Source organism: Macaca fascicularis, chromosome 6 (genome assembly GCF_037993035.2).
Source record: "Macaca fascicularis isolate 582-1 chromosome 6, T2T-MFA8v1.1".
NCBI classification, from domain to species: Eukaryota; Metazoa; Chordata; class Mammalia; order Primates; family Cercopithecidae; genus Macaca; species Macaca fascicularis.
In genome coordinates this window covers 118,686,541-118,714,328 of record NC_088380.1, presented here as the reverse complement: position 1 = coordinate 118,714,328, position 27,788 = coordinate 118,686,541, and the positions used below count along the sequence as shown (strand labels likewise).

The window sequence follows — 27,788 nt, the reverse complement described above, 5'->3', positions numbered from 1 at the left end:
GGAACAGTCAGCAGAGTAAACAGCCCACAGAGTGGGAGAAAATCTTCACAATCTATACATCTGACAAGGGACTAATATCCAGAATCTACAAGGAACTCAAATAAGAAAGAAGCAAATAATCCCATCAAAAAGTGGACTAAGGACATGAGTAGATAATTCTCGAAAGAAGATATACAAACGGTAACAAATATATGAAGAAACACTCAACATCACTAATGATCAGGGAAATGCTAATCAAAACCATAATGCAATACCACCTTACCTAGCCATTATCAAAAAATAAAAAAATAATAGATTTTGGCATGGATATGATGAAAACGGAACACTTCTACACTGCTGGTGGGAATGTAAACTAGTACAGCCACTATGGAAAACAGTGTGGAGATTCTTTATAAAGAACTAAAAGTAGAACTACCATTTGATTCAGCAATCCCACTACTGGGTATCCACCCAGAGGAAAAGAAGTCATACAAAAAGATACTTGCACACACATGTTTATAGCAGCACAATTCAGAATTGCAAAAATGTGGAACCAACCCAAGTGCCCATCAGTCAACGAGTGAATAAAGGAACTGTGGTGTGTGTGTGTGTATGTATATATGTGTGTATATATGTATGTGTATATATGTGTGTGTGTATATACATGTATATGATGTAATACTACTCAGCCATAAAATGGAATGAATTAATGGCATTCACAGCAACCTCGATGGGATTGGAGACTATTATTCTAATTGAAGTAACTCAGGAATGGAAAAGCAAACATTGTATGTTCTCACTCGTAAGTGGGGGCTAATCTATGAGGATGCAAAGGCATAAGAATGATACAATGGACTCTGGAGTCTCGGGAGGGAAGGGGTAGGAAGCGGGTGAGGGATAAAAGACTACAAATTGGCTTCAGTGTATATTGCTTGGGTGATGGGTGCACCAAAATCTCACAAATCACCACTAAAGAACTTACTCATGTAACTGAATACCTAACCTGTTCCCCAAAAACCTATGGAAAAAATTATTAAACATAAAATGTAAGTATTTATTGGAAATGCATCTTTTAATGAGATGAGTGGGACTTTTCCTTTCCAGTTAGTCCATTATAATATATTCCTGGAATGATTCCAACTCTACCTTTTTCTTATATATCTGAGAGCAGTGTTTTTTCAGACCATTCAATTGGGTTTTTCTTCAGTTTAGTTGAAAACAATGAATTCAAGACCACCTGACTTAAAATTTGTTAATTGATCATTATAGTAATTCAACTCCACAATTTCTAGGAAATGTATTAAAAAATGCTTTACCAACTCTTAGCAAAATATTATTAATTATAATATTTTCCTTTTTAGAGCCACCTGATTTAATCCAATATTAAATAAATATTAAATAGAAGGGATTTAGAAAAATTTAAAAATGATTAATTTTAACATATGTTTGCCAAGGTAAGACTTTTAATAAAGTGCTTTTATCTAATCACATACTTTATATTTTCATCATAATCTTGGAATTGCAGGTTTAGTTCATTTGGCTTATGAAAAGTCTCCAACATAAAACTCTTGGACAAAGCCAGTCATTCTTAAACCACTTAGCCAAACTAACTTGCTTTCTGTCATTTTGTCAATTTAAATAAAAATGTTAACTTGAGTTCTGTGAAAAGTATTTCATTTTGGAATTCTATTCCTAAGACAGATAAGGCAAAGGATTTTGTTACCTAGATAAGTCTGCTTTCACTTACCAAGACTTTGATTTGTCTTATTCTTAAGGAACTGACAATAACTAGAGTATGGAAGTTGCAAGATCATTAAACAAAAATCACTCCTGGTGCTGCCCTACTGTACAATATATCTGATTTTAGAACCACCCAAGTATAGGCCAAAATATCATGCTTCTAACACTTTGCCTAGTCCTTGCCAGAAATATGTATAAAATGGAAAAAGACATAAAACTATTTTTTCTGATTTATGGTGTCTTTATTAAAGACAACTTTGTTAATATCAGTATATTAGTCTTTCTATTCTTCTCTTGTGATTATTCATACCCTTGGGCAATGCACTAGAGGAGCTTGACAGGGCTGAAAGGTGCCTTTCAGTAAATTGGGAATGGAGAATTTTGAAAGGAGAGTGCAGTAGGAAAGGAGAACTAGCATAATGCCATAATCTTGGGTCTATTCTTCAGTAGATCAGTTTTGGAATAGAGTGTATGTGGAAGTTGAGAATCTGGAAATTGAGTTCTTAAATCTATGTTTACCCATGTATCCTTTGGAAGGTCCTCACGTAGCATCCCTGAGGTGCCTGCACCTTTGTTACAATAGCTTAGTGAATGCTAACACCATCTACCCGATTGCTCGAGCTAGAATCTTGGGTGTCATTCCCAACTACATCATCTCACCTCTCCTCATAGCCAGTCACCAAGTCCTGGCAGTTTCACTCCTTAATGCCTAGAGTGACCATACAGTTCACTCACTAATCCAGGATACTTCTGACAGTAAAAAGGGACGTTGTTAATAACTAAGCTGGGACAACTAGTGTAAACAGGACTTGTGGTCACCCATTCACCTCTCTAAAATCAGTCTCCATCTCTGAATTTTAGTTTTGGTGCCAGATGAGCTTGGGTTTCTATAAAAGCTTTTTTGACTGGCTGTCCTGTCTTTGGTCTTACTCCCTCCAGTTTTTCCCACTGCAATTGCAGTTTTCTTTCAGAAAGGTGACTTTGATCATGTCTCCTTCTGTGGCTTAAAATTCTTTAATGGCTCCCTAAGGGAAAATCAAAATCTAAACACGGTTTACAAACTCCTTTAAGATACACAGCCCTTGGTTATCTTGAGCTCCTTTTCTTGCAAAATGACTTTTCAGTTCCCCATCCAAATGCGTACTTCAGGTACACCATAGCTCCAGTGAACTACCTGCAACTCCTTAGCTGTACCATAGTGTCTCTGAGGATTGTATGTGCTGCCTCCCCTGCCTGAACACCCTTCTTGTTCTCTTCCCTTCCCTCATTTTTCCTTGGTTAAATCCTGTTTATCATTACCATCCCCAGAGTGTGGTGTTTCTGCTATTTCTTCCTTCCTGAAGCTTTCCCCGACCCCCCAGAAATATTTTGGGCCTTCTTGTATCACATATTACAAATACAACATTGTTTGTGCCTGTTGAATAATAACATTTGATCTGATAGTTTTTGAAGGGAAGCATCCTATCTACTTTATTACCACCTCTGTCACTGCAAAACAAGTGATCTGTAATGTTATTGAATTAAAGAACTCTCGCCTGGACAGTGTGGGCAGGTCAGTGGGAGGCGAGAGCCTTGACAAGAGCATTCCTCCACCTCTCCTTCCCACGTCTGCCTGCTCCCTCCTTCTCTTATGAAAGGCCTCTCCTGCTGTTCATTTTAACCAGATTTAACTTATATTAAAAAAAAGAAAAAGAAAAAGCTTTACTGAGATATTAGGAAGTTAGATTGAAAATTCTTATTGGGATTATAAGAAAGACAGGTACAGGATATTTTTAATGTGCTGGCAGCTACCAGGTGCTGTTTAGAATATTCTTGTCTGATTAGAGGTATAATAATGTAGTATGTAATAAAAGAAGTTATATGAGAAGTTGAGTTCAGACAGTATCACGTGTAACTGTATATTGGTGGATCCCATGATTTAAAAACATTGTTTATAATAAATAGCACTTCTAAAAGTAGATTTTTCTATTTCTTCATGGTTAAACTGTTTAATAGGATAGGAAGAGATGATGTTTTTCTGGAGCATTTTCTGTTTAGAGTAGGTGTGCCCTCTTCTGAGCATAGTCATGTGATACACCACAAGAATTCAGAAGCTCACATGCCTGAAATAACCCCGGGAAGTGCTGAGAGGGGAGCCTTCCAAATGGCACCCCCAAAGTCGCTTGGTGCACTGCATGCTTTCCTCACTGCGACATCGGGAAAAGCAGAGCATGCTTTGATTGATTGGTCTTCAGTTTGTTGATTTTGACATGGACTCAAAAACATCTCTTGAAGGACCCAGGTTTGTGTAGGATCAGCTCCATGACACATTTTAAACTTTAGTTCTTTTTTCCTCCTTTCCCTCAAATGGTTGATCGCAGTAGGCATGAATGTGTCTTCCATGGGTCATGTATAATATTTTATCTTGTGGTTTCTAGGTTTAGGGAGGTGAAGGGCTGAATTCTATCTTGCAGAGAAAGTTTTTCTTTGTTAATGGCACCCAGTGCCTTCTTTACCGAAAGTAAATTAGAAGGAGGAGGGTGGGAGGTGGAAGGAGGGAGAGGATCAGGAAGAATAACTAAGGGGTACCAGGCTTCATACCTGGGTCACAAAATTAATCTGTACACCAGACCCCCGTGACACGAGTTTACCTGTATAACAAACCTGCACATGTATCCCTGAACTTAAATGTTAAAAAAAAGCTTCCATCAAACAACAACGACGACAGCAATTGAAAACAATAAAGATACAAAGTACTTAATAACAAAACTGTCAGGAATGGTAGAATTGTCAACATATACATATGTGTATATATTTGTATATATCCATATACATTTATATTTTTGTATATAAAACCAGGTGTGTAGATATGCTAGGTGTTCTTATCACTAAATGCAGTACCTGAGAAATTTCTGTGACCCATACCTTCTTAGTTATATACATAAGTGAAAGAACTATTGATTTCTTTACTATGAGCATTTATTAAATTAGAGTGTCCTTCTCCCTGGTTAAATCAGAATAAGCCATAAAGGAAGGAATTTCAGACAGTTGATTGACTAATGGGAAAACAGTGATTTTAGAGTTAATGATTTTAGACATTTTCTTGATTATCATAGAAAACTAGTTTGTTTTTAAATTTAGAGTTTCAACACAAAGCTCTGATAAATTAACCTTGATTTAACCTTATTCTGCATCTTAAGAGAGTTTTCTCCTTGAATATAATAACAATTTAATTGGGATGTATCAGTAGCCTACTAATAAAATGTATTTTATGGAATATTTTCTATTCTACTTCTATTTTATAAAATTGCAAATTTATTGCATGTACTGAAAGCTAAGTGACTAGTTTGTCTATCATTTTAGGACCTGTTCCAATAAGAGAGATGTTATTGGAATTATTAAAAAGTTGTGCAGGTGCTTTTTTGGTTGGTGGGAGAGTGGGCATTACCTACTTTCCCTTCTGGACTATGAGTTTTGAGAGCTGCCTTATGAATTAACAGAAGTGAGCCTTTAAAAGCTGATGATCTATAGGAGCTTATTATTTCATGTTACCCATCAGTTTTGGGGGTCGCAGGATATTTTATAGAGGATATTCAGGAAGTGTCTTGTTTAACATTTTTAAGAGTTACATCCTTACTCGCATCAGCACACCCTGACCTGGGACTGTGAGGAAATATGAGCATTTGCTGTTGCTCATCTCCATTTAGTCACATAGCAGATACTTACGAGGCAGTCACTGTGTCTCAGGAAGTGTGGCACAGTGGTGGGTAAGAGCCAAAGTCCCTGGTCTCAAGGATTTTATTTCCAGGGGTGAGACAGACTGTAAAGAGATGCTCAAATATCAGGTACTATACGCTTTGAAAATAAGATGATATGCTAGAGTTTTGTGGAGGCTCCTTCCATTGGGTGGAATGTACAGAAAAACTCTCCAACCATGTTTTTCCTCTGCTCTAACTTGTAGAAGAAACTTCTGGGACCAAATGTGTGGATATTTTCTCCCCACACACCAAGCAGTGGATAGCAGCTGGGTGTCCTCCAATTCAGTTTCGACACTATCTACCTGGAGATAGCATAAGAGCCCACAGGTTGGGGCTCAGTCCCCCAGACTGTTCTCTGCACCCCTGGACACCAGTATGAGTCCAGGCCTCTGGAACTACTACTGCTACCTTTTTTTTTTTTTGGAGACTATAGTAGCGTCTCACTATGTTGCCCAGGCTGGTCTTAAACTTCTGGGCTTGAGCAATCCTCCTACTTTAGCCTCCCAGAATGCTGGAATTACAGGCGTGAGCCACTGCTCCTGACTGAGGCCTCTGGAACTTCTGACCGACTGGCTTCAAGTTGGAGTTCCCACGACCTTCTCTTTGGGTTTGATTAATTTGCTAGAGCGGCTTACGAAACTCAGGGAAACACTTATATTTACCAGTTTATTATAAAGGATACTGCAGAATATATAGATGAAGAAATGTGTAGGGTGAGGTATGGGGGAAGGGGCATGGAGCTTCCATGCCCAGCCTGGGCATGCCACCCTCCAGGAACCTACATGTGTTCAGCTACCTAGAAGCTCCCTGGACCCCAAGTCCTCTTGAGTGTTTATGGAAGTGTCATGATGTCAGCATTCCTTTTCCAGGTGTATAAGGCTAGACCTTCTCTGGGGAGGGTTCCCCACTCCCCCATGATCTGTATGAACACAGGGGAAGGTCTTAAGACCGACAGTCAGAAAGGTGGGGGAAGGTTAGAGTCCTGCTTGGGGCAGGTGAAAGGAGGGCAGGAGAGAGACTTTGTGTCCCGAGGCCTAACATTCCCAACACTTCAACAAAAGACTAACAAGGGCTATGAGAGTTGCGAACCAGGAGCGTGGATGAAAACCAATATGTATCATAAACACCACTGGTGGTTAGAAGAGACCTCTTTGATACTTACCCTGAGGCTGGAGTGATAAGGGGAGGAGCATGGCAGGCAGGAGGAACAGTTGGCGTGGGGGCCCTAAGGCAGAGACAGATGCGAAGTGTTCTGGAACTGAGAGGAGTCCAGTGATGCTAGAGTTGTAAGGAAGAGGGTGATGAAGTGGGAAGGTGGGCAGGGCCCCCATAACATAGGGTCCAGCAGGCTATTGTAGGCTCTGTGTACATTTCTATTGGAAATGTCAAGATGAGGAGTGATAGAGAGTGATAGGTTTTTCAGTCTGTGAAGTCAGTTCTGATTTGCATATGTTGGGTTTAAAATGTCCATTCGACATCCTAGAGATGTTAGGGGAGTAGAGGAATAGGCTGGAGTCACATCTAGGAGTCTCTGGTTTTTAAAGTCATGAGACCAAATAAGGTCATTTAGGGAGAGGAGACTGTAATTGAAGATGAGAAGGGGCAAGGCTACAGTGTGCAGCTGTGCTAACCATGTGAACTGAGCATGCTGGAGTTGGTGCAACTGTGTGGGTGGTGCTGAGCAGGGCACCTGGACCCTACTTACTTCGCAGCTCCCTGGGCTGACTCAGCTCCTTTGTGCCAGGTTACTTGGTTAGCTAAAACTGCGTTTATGTTCAGCTTCTAGGACAGAGTTTAAATGAACCCTAACTTAACCACCTGTATAATTTAAATTACTACAGTTTCAAGACATGGCAAACTTAGGATTTTATTTCAAGATGAAATGGTCTCATAGTCTGTATACAGCGATGCCTCACTTATCCACATTTAAAAATTGTGTTACAACTTCACTTACCCAAAATGTAGTTGAAACTTTCCAGAGATCTAAGGTTTCTTAAGCAGCCCAAATTGATTATCTTAGAGTCCACTCACGGGATTCAGCACTTTCTCAAGGAATCTGTGATCCCTAAAACCATTTTTATTTTCATTTTAGGAAGAAATCTGAACACATTGGTTATTATGTGCCCTGGTCCTAAGAGATTTGAAACAGCCTATTAGATGCAATTGTAGGGCAGCTCCACTAGAGATAGGCATATCTTGGCAGGAAGGCATGTTTATAAAATGATTGGTGGGCTCTGAAGACATATAATAGTAGGTCCCTGGAATCCAGTGTATTTTCAGTAACAAAAAAAGCAACTTTCATCAGACCACGTTATTAGGAATAAAATTAGTATGTTTGGAAGTCAAAGATATACAGAAAAGTTTATATGATGTCTTTGTGGACTAAATGGAAAAATGATTGCTAAATTGAAAGTTAGTTAGTTAGGATGACTTTTCAGAGTCACCTCTGGTTTCTCAAATGATGTGGATGGAGGGAGGTTTCTAGGTATATTCTAGAACATCTATGCCAGTACCTGGGATGAAGACATAAAGGGCATGCACATCACGTTCACAGATGGTATAAATACAGGAGGAACAGCAAGTTTGTTTAATACAAGAATGAAGATAAAAGAGGTCTGGATAAATTGGGAGGTGTTCCTGTTATTCATTGTTGTGTAACTAGCCATCTCAAAATGTAGGGGCTTTAAATTATGCCAACACACATTTTGCTCGTGGATCTGCGACTTTGACAGGGCTTGGCAGAGCCCGCTCATGTCTATTCTACTTAGTGTCTGCTGGAGCAGCATGAAGGCTGGAGGCTGGAGTCATCTGAAGTCTCAGTCTTGTGTGAGCTGGGTGATGTTGGCATTGGCCGGGCTTCAACTGGGAATGGGGTTCCTACTTGTGGACTCTCTGTGTTGTTGCTTGGCTTCCTCGCAAGGGCGAACATCCAGAGGGCAAAGGAAGGGAAGAATAACAGAAGGAGCACGGTTGCTGTGCATGACCAAGTCTCAGATGGCAGGCAGTTACTTCTGCCACCACACAATGTTACTTCTGTGACATTCTATTGGTTCGAAGTAAAGTCCAGGCAACACTCCCCCCGGCCCCCTGCCACTCAAATTCCCTCAAATTTGCACCTCTCAAAGTTTTTCCTGAATTACCTGAGTAGGCTGATTAGGCTCCTGGATTCCAGGTTTGCTTTACTTTAACCCACTCTCCTTTTACTTGCTGTCAAGGTGATCAGATTAAAATGCAAATATTATCAAGTTGCTCCCCTCCTTATAAGATTTCAGTGACTATCCATAGTATTCTGCTTAAATTCAAATTCTATTATGCATACGAGACTCTTTATGATCTGGGCCCTATCTGTGATCTGTAGATCCTTCTCTAGCCTTCTCTTCCATCACTATACCATACACTGTTTTTACTCTTGGCCAGGTAACATTTAAAGGGGAGAAATACTACATTATACCTTTTGATAGGAATAGTGTTGACTGATTTAAAGAGATGTTTTAATACATGAGATTCCTCTGGCCAAAAATTATTTATATTCTTTTTACATATAAAATGCACTCATCCCTCCCAAGGCCTCCCAATATTCTTATTTATTATGACATGGGACTTGAGCTTAAGATATACCATCTCCAGCTTGCAGTGAGCTGAGATCGCACCACTGCACTCCAGCTTGGGCGACAGAGTGAGACTCTGTCTCAATCAATCAATCAATCAGTCAATAAAGATATACCATCTCCTCAAATCAGACACTTTGAGCATTTGCCCTCAAGTTTAAGTCCTCGAGTACAGTCCCTTTTGATCTGAAGATATGTGAATTAAGGTGATAAGATATATGTTTCCTGCCTACCTGCCCCTGTGGAGCATGCATAGGATAACCAGTATAAATGCCTCCAGTTAGAAAGGGGCAAAACAGGAGTCACACAACAATTACTAGTCCATAATACTCGTTTTGAAACCTAGCCAGACACATGTGGTCATTTCTCTAATTAGGACTTGGTCCTATTGCCTAGGAGTTATTCACTATGACGATTGGCTCTGTCTTCTAGGCTCTCGTTTCTGTTGTCTGGGCTTGCTTGCTTTTTAAATAAAAAGTAGTGTGTATTTACAGTGGTGTAGTGTTCTCGGCCTGGGTTTTGCCTAAGGAAGATTGGGAGTTCAAAGGCCTCTTTTCAGTTTGTAGTATCCCTGTCCCTTTCAGTCCAAGCTTGTATAATTCTTCTAAAAGTTTTTGTGGATTTCTTACGAATCAACCTTTAATTAACTTTATTAGACAAAAGCAGCACCCACAGATTGCTCTGGAATAAGCTCTTCTGTACCTTAAATTCCCTGTAAGGCTGTTGGGACACAATTAATCTTATTAGAGAATCTTGTTTTGAAAGGGTCCATGAGGCATGGTGTTAAATCTTAAAAATTATATTACACCTAATAAAGGATTTTACAGTTACAGCATGTTTACCTGACAACATGCTGGATTCATTCTTAGCCCAGAAGCCATTTCTTAATTGCAGCATTGTTTGCCTTCTGATAGGACTAGGAATGAGAAAGTTTTACTTTTAAACTCAGTAAAAAGTCCTGGCTCCTTTATATTTTAATAGTTCTTCTTTCTTTTTAGCTTATCTCTCTCTTCTTACATTTCATTCATAGGCAGCAAAATGAAGCCAATAAGCACTTTCAACAGTTTACGTGGAAACCTGCTTATCCGAATCATCCAGTTCGTTCAGTACATTTTTTATTCCACACTTTTTTTTTCTGTTTCCAATAGCTTTCTCTGTTTTAATTGAGGCTCTTAGAGACAGCCTCCCTGCAAGCCCTGAGGCTTCTGCCAATACTCTCCTTAAGGTCCTTCTTGCTACTTCATCCCAAAAACACATAGTGGAAAGTGGAGGGAGTGGGGCCAGATCATGGAAGGCCTTATAGGTTGTTAGAAGGATTTTGGGTTTTACTTTGAGTGAGAAAGGAAACCGCTGGAGGATATTGAAGAGTTAGCTGATTTGACCCATGTTTAAATGATTTTCTCTAACTGCAAGGGCAGACATAAGGATACTATTAAAAGAGTTGTTGAAGAAATCCAGGTGAAAGATGATGGCTGCTTGGACCTGAGAGTGGTGAGAATTTGACCTGTTATGTTTACGTTTTGAACACAGAGCCAACAAGATTTGCAGGTGGATAGAAGAGATAGAAGAGAAAGAGGTTTCGATTGGAACCAATGGAAAAGTGCTGTGCTGTTTACTGAGATGGTGAAGACTGCAGGAGAACAGTTTTTTTTTTTTTCAAGGGGGTAGAATAATCAGTTTTCTTTTGGACATCTGAAGTTTGAGATTCTAATAGGCATCTAAGTGGAGATGCCAAGTAGGCAGTTGGATTTAGCAGGGAATTCTGGTCTGGCTATTAATGGGGAATTTGTCAGTGTATAGATGCCTTGATGTGAGGTATGAGCTCAAGCAGTCCAGTCTTTCCTGGTCAGGGAATTATTAGCAACCAGAAACAGATTTTGAAGACGTGGCCAGTAAGACGGGGGGATAAGCAAGAGTGAGGGGTGTCGTAGAAGCATGTGACCTATTTCAAGAACATGGATGAAAACTGTGTCTATCATTAGATGGAACAACGTGGAGGTCATTGCAGTAAATACTAAAATGGGACCACGAGGAGATGAGAGAGTGTAGAACAACTTTTTTTTTTTTTCCTCATCCAGAGAATTATTTCAAAGCACAGAAGTGAAATGGACAGGTATGGGAGTCAAAGTTTTTTGGTTTTGTTTTGAAGATGGGAGAAATAAAGACATCATTCTTCCAAGAATGATTCTGTCAAAAGGGAAACCTTCATGGTGCAGGAAAGAGAACAGAAAGTTGCTGGAACCATGTTCCTGAATAGATGAGAAAGGGATGAGCCTACGTGGAACATGGACAGTTCCTCCACAGCAAAAGGAGAGAAGGCAGAACACAAGCTCAGATGCAGGCAGGTTGGTCGATGGGGCCAGGATGCATACGCATTTCTCTTCTGATTGCTTCCATTTTCAGTGAAGTAATGAAGATCTTCAGCTGAGAGTGAGGAAGGGAAAGGAGATGCTTAAGGACAAGGAGAATGATGGAATAAAATGTAATAGGGATTCTGCGTGATACCAAGGGTTCCCTTGGGTTATTGCTATTGAATGTAAAGCAAGCCCACCTATAACTGTGCAAGTTAAGCCTCCAGTTATGTTCAGTTCCTTGGGTGCTAGCATGGAGAATACAGGGAATTGGAGTTACCCATGGGTGGGTTTTTTTCCCCAGTAGATATTATGGAAGCAGGATGTGTAAAGGAATTGAGGACACTTGCAAGCGAGTGATTATAATGAATAGTGAGGGAAATGACATGGGTTGGGGGCATCAGCGAGGGACAATGAAAAGGTAGTAGGGTCAATGAATTGGGTATCTTGGTGGAGTCCAAATATTAGAGTTAGCTGGGAGAAGAGTATTAGTTGAGAGTAAGAATCTTGAAATTTAAGTTGTGCATTACTTCTCAGACAATATTCTAGAAAGTATCTGGGCCCGAGTGTAAGATGGAATGGCTTCAGTTCCTTGGAACTGCTGTTCTGTACTTTTGGGCAAGTTGTTTACTTAGTATTTCATTTTCCTCATTTATGAAATGGCAATTATAGTAGTTATTCATAGAATTATTAAGAGGATTAAAAGAGTAAATACATGTAAAGTCCTCAACAGTGCCTGTCACATTGTAAAAATTTAATAAATGTTAGCTGTTATTATTGCATTTCTGTAACCTTAGAGTGGTATCAGGTCCATGGATGAGAAATGAGAAGTATTCCCGGGGCCAGTGACACTTTATGAGAAGCCACATGGTCCAACAGAGATTCCTTGAAATTCGCTTTTGCTGAAAAATGCGGCCAGTTGTAATTACCTCTCCCTCCCTGTAGATCACTCCAATGACAGGTCTTTGTTTTTGTCGCCACTGCAAGATAGCTCTATTATGGTGGTTTTACTTGAGGTCCTAAGGCTTCTGTGACTCATGAAGGATCAAATTAAAATCACATCTTCTTGATGTTGCTTCGAGGGCCTTAGATCTGTTTACAGGGTCCGTGGGAAAAGCACAAATAGCTATAACCCAAGTCCTGGATTCCTTGAAACATGTATGTGAATTATGTTGAGTCCTAGAACTCCCGAAGAATGACCTGTTGTATCACTTTTGGGATCTTTGTGGCTCTGTTGTCCCTGATACATGGTCAGTTCTGTTTAACTCTCTTAGATGAAGAGGCTGTTTCGCTATATAAATGAAAACTGTGTGTGCTTTTAAGTCCTTTTATTTGGCCTACAGGAAACTTGATTAAATGTCAATGTAACGTTCTTAAATTCTCTAAAGGAGAGTCAACATTGGACCCCCGGGTGAAATAAGATGCAGCAAACTCTCATTATTTCATGCTGTCCTTTCTTTTAAAAATTTTTTAGGGTTTGTTCTACTATTATAGCTCTAGGATACTCCAAAAGAACAGTTGACAAATGAAAGGTTGGACCCTCAATTTAATATATATCTTTTGAAGGTTAGGATAGTGATTGGCTGGACAGTATTAGAGTTTCGAAACCTAATTCTGATACTGCTACCTAGGAAATTGATGAAATTGAGACATTATCAGCCAAGGTGGATGAAAGCAGCCAAGGGCATTTAGCCAGAACTGTCAGAGAGTAAGAAGGGTCTGTCATTGCTCTCCAGGTTACATCAGTGTTGTGATTAAGATTGACGGGCCTGAAGTGGTAAGGCTCTCTAGCTGCTTTACCTCTTCCATTCTGGCCAAGGGGCAGAGTCCGAGAGGACTGTCACCATGACTCCTTAATGATTGAGTGTTTAGGGTATAATATGTTAGGAGCTGACTGTACAAAATCAGGATGAGAGAGTAGGGTCTGTTTGGGTTCATTGTTACCTTTCTACAAAATGGGATCTCATCCAGCTTGTCAGCATATACAAACTGCATAATATATGTTTGAAATAGGAGAGAGAGGGGAGTGGGGAAGGGGAAAGTGATTGAGTGATTATCCCAGAGAATGGACAGCTTAAATGTTGAGAGAGAATGAGAGAGAGGGCTATTTCTTCTCATGACCATCTGGCTAGGCAAGAGGCAGCACACCAGGGTACAATTCAGAGAAGCCATTCTCTGAATCAACATTGGACCCGGTGTGAAATAAGATGCAACACGGCTCTTATTGTTGCATGCTGTCCTTCCTTTATTTAAAAAATTTTAGGGTTTATTCTATTAGAACTCTAGGAGACTTCAGAAGAACAGTCTCTTAGGGCACCACACTGCATAGTTCTCAGTTCTCTGCCCCTCTTTCCCCTCACTTGGGGCAATTGGAAAGACTGAATGGACTACTTCTCTTTCTGGAAGTTCTCCATGAATATTGATTGCTTAGCTGAGTATTTGTTAGCTATTAGGCAACACTGACTTCAATAGAGCGTTCAATTGTAAAGGACTTGGAGTGTTACATTCTGTGTTATTACTTAGAAATTTACTCACTTGCTTTAAGAGTAGTTGAGCTGATAGACATGTACTTTATACAGATTTAAGGCTCTGTTATCCCTCATTTATGTATTTTGAGAAAGTTTTTTTTTTTGAACATGCTATTTAATGATTTTCTTTCCAATAAAGCCATTGTATACTCACCCTGCAGTTAATTTTCCTTGTACATGATTTTATTATCTCATATGTATTCATCTTATACAATTAATTATTGTCTCACCACATTGTATTATAATTGCATGGCTGTGTGTCTCCTGCGAGGCTGTGAGTGCGAGGTTAGTCACGGGTCTCATTCAACTTTGTGTTCTTATACTACTCAGGATAGTGTCTGACATGTCATGTGAAGAACATGTATAGTGGCTATCCATAAGTGATGAATGAATGAAAGAATGATATCCCAGTTTTAGAGTCTGCCTCCAGAATATTGGCACTCCATGACCGGTATTCTGGATGTATTACTTAAAACAGGGACATTGTGTTCATTGGCAAATTTTTGTGCCCTTTTTTTCTCTTAAGCTATAGAGTAACAGGCTGATGTGTTTCACTGTGATCTTCCATGTGCTGTGTTTGATTGCTTGTTGATAATGAATGGTGACAAGTGCCATCATAGTGTGACTGCTTTGGTTCCAAGGTCACATCTTTCCCTTGGTTGAACGTAAGTGGGTTTTACATTTCAAGATCTTGGCTTCTGAAACCTGGTGACTTGTGTTTATTATTTATCTTCTTGGGCATTTATCATTGTCTGACCCCTGTAACCCCTGGTTTCCATTTCGATCAAATGAGAGTTGTGCGTGGCTGGCTCTAGGGTGACGCTTAGCATAGCAAATGTGCAGTGAGTTGATTGAATAGCCTTTGACTGAGTCTTGCTGCTGCTGCTTTGTGCTGCAGAATTGTGATTTGTAACTTTACTTGAAACTGTCATTTTACCTTTTTCACCTCACAAATTTAATCACTCTCAAGGAAAGAGATTTATTTTTAAAATAGTACAGATTATCATTAATGTAAAAATTTTAAGAGATTAATTTTTTTTTTGCCATTACATGTAATTAAAAATTTTTCTTCCTATTTTCTTTACCTGGCTTTAATGACTGAAAAGCATTCTGGAGACAGGAAAACAAAGACAAAACAAAGTGAATGGAATTGAAAACTCTGAAAAAAAATTGCAAAGGTTGTCCTTTGGGATGATGATAGGAGGAGAAATTAAAAACTCTCTGATTTCTGCCTCTTACTAGTTTCAGAACAAGATTAGACAGAGAGTAATAAGACCAGAGGCTCCTTTTTTCCCTTCTTGCCACAAGCACATATTGACACCTCATGTGTAAGTGTGGTGTAGGGCCTGAAATTAATCCCAATGTTATGTGTGCCTTGACACCTGGAGAAACTGGGAGCCTCTAATGACCCATCTATAAGCCCCCTCCCTTACTGTGCTCTGGGGAATACGGTCCCCTAGCCAACCAACTCTCCAAGACCCCAGCAGGCTGACATATTGATTTTAGTCTTGTGAAATTTGAAGCAAAGAAAGACACTAACTTTCAACACTCTGAGATAATAAAGGGGTGTTATTTTAGCCTCTAAGCTTGTGGTAATTTGTTATGGTAGCAGTGGAAACCGAATGCAAGTATTAATGAGTATTTGTGTTTCTTTTCCTTGGGTTTCTCTTCATTGAAAAATTCTGGGGGTAGTAAAACCTTTTTGTTTAAAATGAATGGCAAGAAACCATTCCTTCACCTCATGTTTCCATTTCATGAAGAACTCACAGCTTTATATACGTAAAGGGATGGGTCCGTGTTGTGTCCAACACACAGCTTACCATTTGGGTTGATTTTACTCTACTTGAATGAACTATAGTTTCCCTGGGAATCATAATTTTAACACCAAAGCCTCGTTTTTAGTTGCTGTGGGCTCCAAGAGCATTTCACTGACACATCCTCTGCTTGAAATACATTTTCTGTTTTAAAAGTGAGCGATTCTAGACCTTTGAAAAATAAGAAATGGTGAAGACCAGAATAATGAACATTGTGTTTTTAGTTGCTGCACTTAGATATGTTGGTTACTCTACTTTTTTTTAAAAAAGTCAAAAAATGGAAACTGCTATGAGTAGCAAATAGTGAAGCTTATGTATGTATGAATAGAGTTTAGTATAGCAATAAAACCTTACAGTAAAATGACTACAACAGTCATATTCATAGTCATAGTATTCATAGTATGAATAATTGTTATTCATAATTAGGAATAAAAGGTAAGGGGATTGCATAAAGCATTATAATTGCCATTTATAACTACTACTGCCGTTACATAGCAGAACAAGCATTCTGCCCTCAACTGAGGGGAAGGAAAGTGAGGACCTGGGCCAGCGCATGAGTGTTGGGAGGAACGTGGCTCAAGGTGGGTCAGCTCCTACCTCACTGTGGTGGGAATTGCCCCTTCTTCATTAAGGAACATGAGGAAATGGAAACTGAGTGGCTTGGCCCTGGGGGTCCCCAACATCTGGCTAGGAGAGTGTGGGAGTGATTCCATCTCTGCCCTCTCCTGACCCTCCAGGGCAGCCCTTATCCCTTTGACTCTGCTTTTGTGGGAACTCCAGTGCCCTCTGTGCTTCTTTGGCTTCTGCCCTGCTCTTCCCACAGATGGAGAGACGAAGCTAGAGGCTTACCTCCTCTCTTTCCTTCGTTAATTCTACTTCATAATTGTGAGAGTTAAAGAAAGGCCTCTCCCCAGGGCCCCAGATTCTCCTGTCACCACTTGAAATTCTATTCATTAACTGTTAATTTGAATTAATAAACAGGTATCTTAGACTGGCCAAAGGCAGTTATTAAAGGTGACCTAGTCATTCTTGGCATGTGTAGCCTGAGCTAGGGGCTATTTTAAAGACTTTACCTGTATTAATTTATTTAATCTGCACAGCAACCTTATGAGGAAGGTTCAGTGGTGTCCAGTCACTTGTCCCAAGTTACATGGCAATGACATGGGGAGAGTCAGAACAGAGTCCCTGTGGGTCTGCACTGGGATTTAGGCCCTAGCCACTGTGCTGAACTGCTCTCCTGGATCCTTAATGAGGATTTGATTACTTTCTTCCTAACACCTAGCAACAATACCTGTAGGGATGAGACTGGAAGCGAAGATGGTGAGGACATATTAGGAGGAGACATGGCTCTGAGGGGAGTAGTGCTTGGGATGATGGAGACTTTGGAAAGAGACTTGGAGGACATTTTTTTGAGGCCATTATTTTCCCACCAAAAGTAGTCAGAAGTCACCCATAAGCATTTGGATGTCACATTATAATCAGTACGATAATTCAACCAGGGACCCAGCAAGTACTGCTGTTCTTCTTTGCCTCTCTTCAACATCAACATCATCTTTCTCTTTGTATTTTATGTTTAATTTAATGTTATTCTTTAAAGGTGGGGTCATGCCATATTGGCCAGGGTGTTCTTAAACTCCTAGCCTCAAGCAGTCCTTCTTCAAACCCTGCTGAGATTTCAGGTGTGCGCCACCATGACTGGCCCGTTTTTTCTTTTACTGTTCTTGCTGCAGAAAACTCTTATGTATGTTTGTCTGTGTATATGAGGGAAGTGTTTAACTTATCAAGTTTTAAAGTGTTGTTTAAGTAACGTTTTGCAAATATTCTTGAAGTAAAAGCTAATGAAAATTGACTAATTTCTTTAATTGTCCTTTTCTTCCTCACACAGTATTGGCTGGATCCTGCAAAAACTCTTGCTGAGCACAAAGAACTGATCAACAGTAGGTATTTAACTTTTGCTTTGTTAAAGGGTGGCTTGAAAGCGATGACAAAGTCCATGGTTAGTTGGGTGCAGAAGTGGGCTTAAGTACTGGAGAAGTGAGTACTAGTACTCAAGTGCCAGAATATGGGAATGTGTGTATTGTGTGCATTGCTAGGCCTTCTCCAAACTCATATTAAATTTAATCAGTCTCTGAGTGGATCTTGGTATTGAATTTGTCCTAGAGACAGGCCTTCCCTTGATTTTGTCTGTGGTTTTTCTGTATGCTTGTCTTTAAAATTTGACCTTAAAACAAAAAAGGCAAATAGACATTAATGGGTGGTAGGGGGACTGCAGGGATGGGTCATAATGTCCAAGCTTTTAAAGAGGTTGGGTTTCTTGAGTTATGGCATGGTTTTGCCATTCGGACCACTCAGTTTCCTAAGCCAGTAAGAGGTGCTTTTGTGACCTGAAAAGTGGTCTTCAGAGAGAGACCGTTTTTGGGAGCTAGCTTTTTGGTTTTATCAATACAAATATTATAAGGAGATGCAATATAATTAAGTATATATTCCTTAATCTTAATTTCCAGAACCCAAGTTTTTATTTATAAGCACAAACACAGAGGCTCCTTAAGTGTGCAAAAGAATACTCTTTTTAAAAATAAAATTGTCTGTTTCAATTGAAATAAAATATACATGACGTATAAAATGGATTCTTTTAACCATTTTTGTGTGCAATTCAGAAGCATTAGGTACATTTACATTGTTGTGCAGCCATCATCACTGTCCATCTCCAAAATGTTTTAATCTCCCTAAACTGAAACTCTGTTCCCCATTAAAGCATTTTGCTGAACTGTGTAAATTATTGCTAATCAAAACGGAGTGGATTCTTCTGGCATTCATTACCCCCATTCTGAGTCTGTATTTTCTGTGTGTGTCAGCTTGTTTCCTGCGGTAGTATTGGTTGTGCGATGCTCCATGGATCCAAGGGCAGGAATGTAGCTCTGCTTCCAAAAGGAACTGGAAACCTGGACTGCAAAGCCATCAGAAAGTCCTGTTTCTATGAACGTCAGCATCATTGTTGTTTCTCATTGCATTCCCACCTCTGTAGTGGAAACCACTGGAGTTTACAAGTTACAGCTCTAGCGTATTTGAACTGATTAAAAAAATACCAATTGGAAAACCAGAAAAATTTCAGGAATGATTTCTTTTTTTTTTTTTTTTTGAGATGGTATCTTGCTCTGGCACCCAGGCTGGAGTGCACTGGTGTGCTGTCAGCTCACCGCAATCTCTGCCTCCTGCGTTCAAGCAATTCTTCTGCCTCAGCCTTATAAGTAGCTGGGATTACAGGCGCCCACCACCATGCCTGGGTAATTTTTTTTTATATATATATTTTTAGTAGAGATGGGGTTTCGCCATGTTGGCCAGGCTGGTCTCGAATTCCTGACCTCAGGTGATCCACCCACCTCAGCCTTCCAAAGTGCTAGGATTACAGGCGTGAGACACCGCACCCAGCCGATTATTTTAAAATAAACTCACAGGTTTCTTTTATAGGATAAAAAGTTGATATTTCTATCAAGGTGATGAAAAATTATTATTTTAAGGTGCGTTATTAAAGTGTTCCTAAGCACATTTAAAGTGTCTACTTATTTACATGGTATGAAATATTTTATTTAAGTATCAGTCTATAATGCAGTCACTTTTTTATTCTAAAAATGCGATACTAAAAATTTGATGTAGGCTGGACGTGGTGGCTTACACCTATAATCCCAGCAATTTGGGAGGCTGAGGTAGGTGGATCACCTGAGGTCAGGAGTTCAAGACCAGCATGGCCAACATGGTGAAACCCAGTCTCTGCTAAAAATACAAAATTTAGCTGGATGTGGTGGCGAGTGCCTGTAATCCCAGCTACTCAGGAAGCTGAGGCAGAGAATATGGCTTAAAACCCAGGAGGCAGAGGTTGCAGTGAGCTGAGATCCCACTATTGCACTCCAGCCTGGGCGATAGAGTGAGACTCTGTCTCAAAAAACAAAAAAAACAAAACAAAACAAAAAAAAAATTTCTGCATAGTAAGAATAAAACAACTGGTATTATAATTGAAGAAATGTTAGTGACTGAAGAATCCTTCCATTTTATCTCATGAAATTGTTTGTTAGTGAAGGAAAATGGCTATCAAATCTCTAATAGATTAGTCAGAAAGAGAATCTATAAAAACGACAGAACATTTGCTAGTTACCGGAATGCTTGTAGTTAATCTTGATTTATTTCTCCTTGAGTTAATGAGAAACTCCTTATCAAAGACCTCAAAATTAGTCTACATAAAAGATAGAGGATTCCTAGTTTTTGGCTTCTGTATTTTTTGCTAAAGTGAAACAATATTAACTTTACTTTACATAAGAGTTTCTTAAACGTTGAGTCCGTGGCATGACGTGGATTCAAGACAATAATTTTGTAATTTGAATTATCAGCACCTTACTTTTTTGTAGTCTTAGAATAGGAAGCCAAAAAGTATCTGGCTGAACATATCCTTGTCCAAATGTTCATTTCTATAGCCTTTGATTGCTCTCTGAAACAATGATGCATATATAAGAGTATTATCTTACTCTAAAGGTATTACTATTTTGTGTTTCCCTGAGAAGCTTTATAGATAGAATAGTGCACCCCAAAGCGCTGAGCTCTAGATATTAGCAAACTTTTTTTTCTTCCCAGTGATTTTAGGCAAGTTGTTTAACTCCTTGCAGTTTCACATGCCTTGCATATGTTACCAAGTTGCTATTGTTGAGAATCAAATGTTTATGAAACATTGTTGTACATTATGAAATGTAACCAAATGGTAACGATGCCTTATATTTAGAACACAGCCATTTTATATGTGAATGGGAAATGAAAGGCTAGTTTGGGCTAGAAGAACTTAGAGAAAATTAGCCAAAACCAAATGTTTTTAATTGTGTACTTTTAACATTTTTGTTTAACTGTTCATACTGAATATTTGAAATGTGCGGGCTTGGTGAATAGGGTGTAATCTGTCATGTTCCAGAGAATAGAAGCAGCTCTGGGGCCTGAAGAAGGCCTCTTCTCTTTGTGTACCATCTCGACAGCATCTGTGCTCCTCCCCGCCCCCTAGGTACTAACTCCAGCTGCCTGCGGGCACAGGCAGACCCATCTGCTCAGGAACACGGAGCTTGATTGACACAGACGGATAAGCTGAGGGTGGACTTCCTGGCTCTTCTAAATATTTAATAGTCTGTGCCTCCCTGACATCTATGTTCAGGGATAGAGGTGTATTTGTTAGAAATACAAAGACAGTGGTTAAACAAACATAAAAATTAAACATAAGGAATCAACTCCAATAAGAAGAAATTCTAGCAGTTTCTTTTGAAGTTTAGTTTTTAAAAAAGCTGTAGCATAAGGAGTGTCTTACACAGGAAGGCATAGATGAGGGGAGAGGCAGGATCCTCCTCTTGATTGTCTTCCACATGCCAGGAACAGGGTTCCAGTGTGTTGCACACATAAGTATGTGTATGTAATATTCATAAATAGTAACATAGTTCATATGTTATAAATACATGATGCCTTTATTCTTGTTCTGTTTAATTTCTTTTCCCCAGTTTCTAAATTTGTGACTTTATTCAGTTAAGAATAGCAAGGCTGGGGTTACTTTATGTCAGTTTAGATAGTATGGAAGACTTTTACTGAGATGCATGCTTCACATCTTTTCTTTTTAATGCCTGGGAGAGCTTTTGTTGCAAAACAATTAACACCCATAACTACCAGTTGGTATACCAGGTAACAAATCCTTTTAAAAACAAAGTGTATTAGATCTAGTTACTGCACAGCTTGGAGATATGCAGTTTTGGAAACAGTACAGATTAGATTGATACCCTCAGAAATAAAAATATTTCCTAGTAAAAGCATAATATAATGTGTTTGGCACCCAAGGGGTTTGTGTCTTCTTGCACAATTTGAGTATGTATTTATTTTTTATTTGTCCATGTACATACAATTCCAGGCTTTGTTTCTGATTTAAAACATAAAAAAGTTTGTAGGCATAGTTCTTGTTTGGTAAATGAATTAGATGAGAAAGGTTTTCTTAAATACATGAGAACACATTTTTAGATTCAGAAGTATTTAAGAATGAAACAAATATTGTCCCTAATTTTATTATGTAGCCTCACTGATGACTTTTTTCCCGTAAAAAAAGGTAAGAGTTATCATAAGAAAATTCTAATGAGTTAGTTTAAGGATAGGACATTTCTAGCCCTTCTTCCCAGAGTTTTCCATTTAGTAATTTTTTTTTAACTCTTCTAGGAAAAAAAATTTAAAAACCCAAATATGATCCCTTTTTCACAAAACGGAATTTAGATTGTTGGTCTTTTCCACATCAGCACATGCAGATGCCCTTCTGTCTGTTTGAGCATTTGCATGGTGTATGTCCGGTGGCTGGGGCTGACTTAAATAGTCCACCTGCTCCTGAGCATTTAAGTTGTTTTCAGCTTTTTGCAGATAGGTTTAAAAACTATTTTTTTAATGAAATGATAAGTGGGTGGTTTTTTAAACCATTTATTTTTTTTCTTTCTTCACTATGAAAAATTACATATATATTATAGAAAATGGGGAAAACATAAATAATAAAAATTGTCTATAACCTTACCAACCAGATATAAGAACCAGCAACATTCTGGTGTATTTGGCTGTGTCTTCTATCTGTGTGTGTATGTGTCAAGGTCCTACTGTCACAGTTCTGAACTTTGCTGTTTCTATCTTATGTTTTCTTGTTTCTTTAGACATTTTTGGAGTGTAATTGTAAATAGCCGTATAATATTATACTGTAACTTTGACTATTTTATGATTTTAGTGAAATTTAATTTCTATTTCTTATTTTAGCCGGACCTCCATATACTTTGTATTTTGGTATTAAATTCTATGCTGAAGATCCATGTAAACTTAAAGAAGAAATAACCAGGTATAGTATTGACTTTGTTTCTGAAGAGATACATGCATTGCATATACAAAAAGCTTTATTTAAAACATATTAAAATTGGGCTAAACATTTGGATGTGTGTCTACCTGCATTTTGTAATGCATCTCTTGTGAGGGTAAAATTTAAACTAGCATTGCATGAAGTTGATCAGTGTCTGACGATAGATGTGTTTGAAAATGGCATGAACCTGGGTGACGTGATGATACATTTTGCATCTGCTGTGATGAAATATTTCTGTATCATTATTGTTAAGCATGCATTCAGCCTTTGTATTCATATGGAAGTCATTTGAACTGCCTAAAGGAAGGATATTTTGATGCTCGGTTTGTACTTCTAAATATACATTTGCACAGCCAGTTATTTCTTTTTAATTGGTTGTAGCTTAAATATTAGCTTTCCAGGTGTTTCATTTATCTCTATAGGAAATGAGAAGATAATTGCTTTTAGTATTAAGAATGGAAACCAATGTTTTAATGCATTACTTCACCTTTGTCACCAAATATTTGATATGAGTAAGACAGAATTTCCTATCGATACTGATTAGGTTGTCAAAATAGTACCTGTCAACAACTGAAAGGGCTTATGAAGAACAGACCAGTTATATTTTAACTTATTCCGCTGATGACCTAGCTGCATGTGGTAGCAAAAACAAAAGCATATTTCCTAACTTAACACTAAGTGGTCAGTTTTCCCAGTGAACCCATATTAGAGGCTCAAATAAAGCCTAATACCTCCTTTGAAAAAGTTGAAATCATGTCTTTTGTAGCCTACGGTTTTGTTTCTATTCCATGCTTTCATCTGTCTCAGACTTTCTTTTGTCTTTATTCTGGACTGCACACAGAAGAATGAGAAGAGGGTAGGCTAATTGGACCTTTTTCATCCCACTTTCAAGTGCCATATTTAGGCCTCATTTTTACTTTGTTTTATTTTATCCCTCAACCTAAGATGTAATCTATTTGAACTGTAATGATTGATTGATGAAAATATTATATTTCATAAGCTGTATTTAATTTTTTAAGAGACAGGGTCTTGCTGTATCACGCAGGCTAGAGTGTAGCAGTGTAATCATAGCTCACTGTGACCTCAAACTCCTGTGCTCACAGAATCCTCCCGTCTCAGCCTCAGGAGTAGCTGGGACTACAGGTGTGTGCCCCTACACCTAGCTAATACTTTTTGTTTTTTTGTCTTGTTATGTTGACCAGGCTGATCTTGAACTCCTGGCTTCTAGCAGTCCTCCTGCCTTGGCCTCCCAAAGTGCTGGGATTACCAGCATGAGTCACTGTGCCAGCCCAGACTTCATTTTTAGAACCAAGCAGATGTCTGCATTCACATTGTTCATTATCACATTGTTAGTGAGCACTTTGAAAAGCAGACATGGCAGTTTAAGCTTTTGCAGTGCACATCTTTCTGGGGAAAGGGCCATTAGGATGGAGAGGAAATGTTGAGGAGAGGGATGGTATTTTCATTAGAGTTTCAGAGGGAAATTGAATTCAAGTGCTGTAAAAAAAATACACTTATATCTGTAACTCGTTAGGGAATTGCAAGGGCACAACATTTTTTAAAAAATAAAATGAAAGTCCTTCATAGTCAGGTTGTGAGTAATCTCTGCCTGTGCCTAAGTGTCCTCAGTTGTAAAACTGGAGATACACCTGTTTCAAGGTTTTCTTAAGCATATAAAGCTCTTATGATTGTCCGTGTCTCATACTATGTTTGATGAATGTTAATACTTATTTCATTCTATCCTTTTTCTAGATGCATGATGGAATTACATCTTAAATAGGGGTTAGGTTCCAAAAATACTTGAGTTAATTTTAAGAAGGGATAAAAAAGATCATTGTTTTATAATGCATTACTTCACCTCTGTTCACCACACACATGAACAGAAATTTCCCAACAGAATCTACAGATGGATCATTAACAGAATACATGGATTTTTTGTATAATTTACAACCCACAATATTTTCAGTACAACCAGTTGTATTGAAAGTTTTAGACCAGCTTGTGTAGTTAAGAACACAATGACATAGCTGGCTTACAATTAGTGTCCATGATTTGTTGCCTAAAACATATGGTTGAATTTAGGTAAGTTAAATGTGCATTTAATACATTGATATACACATATTATTCATTTTATTATTGATTTACATGAATATATTACCATTAATGGACCGGAAAAAGAGGAGTCACATGAGATAATTTTGGCAAAAGCAAGAACTGAAACCAAAAAGCAAAATCTCCAGATACATGCTATTTAAGGAAGAACATACTTCTGCCAGCATTTTCAAGTTGAGTGTTTATCTTAATTTAGTTCTTTGGAAAATTGTGTCAGCCTACTCTGCATTGGCTGTTAGGTTGTCTGTAATTTTTTGATATGAATGATCATGCTATCATAAACATGCTTATACATAATCTTTTATGTGTATGTTTTTTTGACATGTTACTATTTCATACATACTGTATTGCCTCTTTCACCATCTAACCCAGCTTTTTTTTTTTTTTTTTTTTTTTTTTTGAGACGAAGTTTTACTTGTCACCCAGGCTGGAGTTCAGTGGTGTGATCTCAGCTCACTGCAACCTCCACCTCCTGGGTTCAAGCTATTCTCCTGCCTCAGCCTCCCGAGTAGCTGGGATTACAGGTGCCCACCACCATGCCCAGCTAATATTTTGTATTTTTAGTAGAAACAGTGTTTTGCCATGTGGGGCAGGCTGGTCTCAAACTCCTGACCTCAGGTGATCTGCCCACCTCGGCCTCCCAAAGTGCTGTAACCCAGTCTTTTTACTGCTGCATTGTATTCCGTAATTAACTGTATGTTTTGGCCATCCAGATTGTTTCCTTTTTTAAAAAAATTAGGGCTGGGCACAGTGGCTCACGCTTGTAATATCAGCACTTTAGGAGGCCAAGGCGGGCGGATCACGAGGTCAGGAGTTCGAGACCAGCCTGGCCAACACAGTGAAACCCTGTCTCTACTAAAAAAATACAAAAATTAGCTGGGTGTGGTGGCGGACTCCTGTACTTCCAGCTACTCCTGCTCGGGAGGCTGAGGCAGGAGAATCGCTTGAACCAGGGAGGTGGAGGTTGCAGTGAGCCGAGATCACGGCGCTGCACTCCAGCCTAGGTGACAGAGCTAGACTCTGTCTCAAAAAAAAAGAAAGAAAAAAAAATACAGATACTGCTACAGGGAACTTCTCATGTATATACATGGTCATGCTATTAATATATGCAGTATTTCAGAAGGACACTGATGTAGGAAAAAAGATCTGGAATGAATGTGATAGAAAAATAAAGTTTCAGATTATGAAAAATGTAAGTTAATAGAATCATCAACTTGGAGTCCCTGCTTGTGTTCTAAGGTGTTTTCTGAAGTAAATGAAATTGAGGGGACTTTGAGGTCATATATTCTGAACTCCACCCTTGTAGAACATTTCTGACACATCAACCAGCTTCTTATTAAGCACTTTTAGGTAGGAAACCTACTTTGAAAAACACTAAGAAATTCAATAAGAAATAATTCCCTGATGGTCTATACAGAATAAATCTGATCTCTCTTTTCTTTATTAGTACTGTAAATAATTCGTGTCCTCAGGAGATCTGTTAAACTGATTTTCAGTTCTAATTCAAAACGTGACATCCTTCCCTGTACTGGGTGTCCTTCATAGCTCTGTATCCTCCACAGATTTGATAAGTATAATACATATATTGGTTAGAAAGACAGGCTTGGGAGTCAGAAAGGCTGAGGTCTGCATCCTCGCTTTGTCATTCACTAGTTCTGTAATCCTGAGAAGATTGCATAGCCTTTTGTAAAGTCTCAGTTTTTTCATTCGTGCAATGGCATTATAGTGTTTCTTCAAAAACATGCTTGGAGGAATATATGAGTGTACTGGCAAAGTACTTACCATAATGCAAAGATGTAAGTGTTCAATAATGATCAAGGTAGCTGACATGGAAATAATGATTATTGTTTTATATTTTCAAATTATTGATTAAAACATTAGGAAAAGACCAGCTTGGAGCCCTGAGATAGGTCTTCTTGCATGTTTAAGTCAATCCAGTAATCAGACCCTTCTTATTGTAGGTGCTGATTTAACTATGAATCATTTTACTATCCCCTGTAGCCTGCATTTCTTGAATTTGTATGTCAAGACAAAATGCACTTACACTTCATTCTGTAACTATCTGGAGTACCATGTTCCAGTGTGCTGAGTAAAAGGAGATTCAGTGGTGACCAGGGCAAGATCTGGTTTCAGTCTGCCTGAAGAGAGAATCTGTCAGTTGTCTTGCTGACAGCCCTATCTGAAATACCATTGGAATTTCCCTGAACTTTTAAGGATCTTAAAACTGTTTCTAAAAAAAGAAAATAATGTTAGTTCCAAATGACTCATTCATAATACTTTTTAGAGTCTCAAAATAGGTGTTTGATTTTTTTTCTTAGTTTTTAAAATAATATTTCACAGCATTTTGTTGAGGATTGACATTAAGTTCTTGTCTTCTTTTTGCAACCCAGAATCTTCCTTTGTTGAAGATGGGTTTGTTTTATTTAGCTTCTTCACTTCCTGTGTGACCTTCAGTCCTATACTTACTTCCTGAGTCCCTGTCTCCTCATTTCACTGAAGGTAGTGGTCCTCATCTACCTCAGAGTTGAGGGTTACATTTTCTTATGGAAGCGAAAGGACTTTATGAGCTTTAAAGGACTATCTAAATGTAAGGTGATGTTACTGCTATTTGTTTCCATATTTTCATCACTGGTTTTCAACTTTAGAGGTGAAAGTTATGATTTTTCTCTACTGTTTTTCTGCTAAGTCCTATGTGCCATTTTTCTGCATTATTTAATAACATGTTATGATTTAAATGTTTCCCTTTGACTCTCACATTTAAATTTTATCAAAACTAGTTAGATAAAATGCTGTGTTCCTGCTCTTTGTGGGATGAAGGTAACGATCACGCTCCTTATTACCTCTGTATAGGTTGGTAGTCTCCTCTAGGTTCTCCTGTTTCACATTCAGCTATCACCTGAAATCAAACTCCTCCCTGTCCCTACCTCCTTCAGTTTTCTCAGCAGGGTCTCACATCATTAGAAGGTGCACTGTAGGATTCTTTGGTATGAGCATTTGTGACTGTTTTTGGCCAGGAATCTCACA

General features: G+C 38.7%; 1 protein-coding gene across 7 annotated transcripts in view; it reads left to right on the top strand.

Moving 5' to 3' along the window:
• EPB41L4A (erythrocyte membrane protein band 4.1 like 4A) overlaps positions 1-27,788 on the top strand; it is a 255,842-nt gene that overhangs the window by 119,758 nt on the left and 108,296 nt on the right. For 5 of the 7 annotated variants that reach the window (XR_010587555.1, XM_045394097.2, XM_073994042.1 and 2 more), the window contains 2 exons: positions 17,643-17,694; positions 22,556-22,634. Coding sequence is in view for 4 of the 7 variants with exons in the window: in XM_045394097.2 (XP_045250032.1) it covers positions 17,643-17,694; positions 22,556-22,634 (131 nt within the window). In the remaining 3 variants the exon portion in view is untranslated. Of the gene's footprint in view, positions 1-17,642; positions 17,699-22,555; positions 22,635-27,788 lie in introns of all 7 variants that reach the window. The other 2 variants (XR_012414006.1, XM_073994043.1) reach the window with 1 other exon arrangement.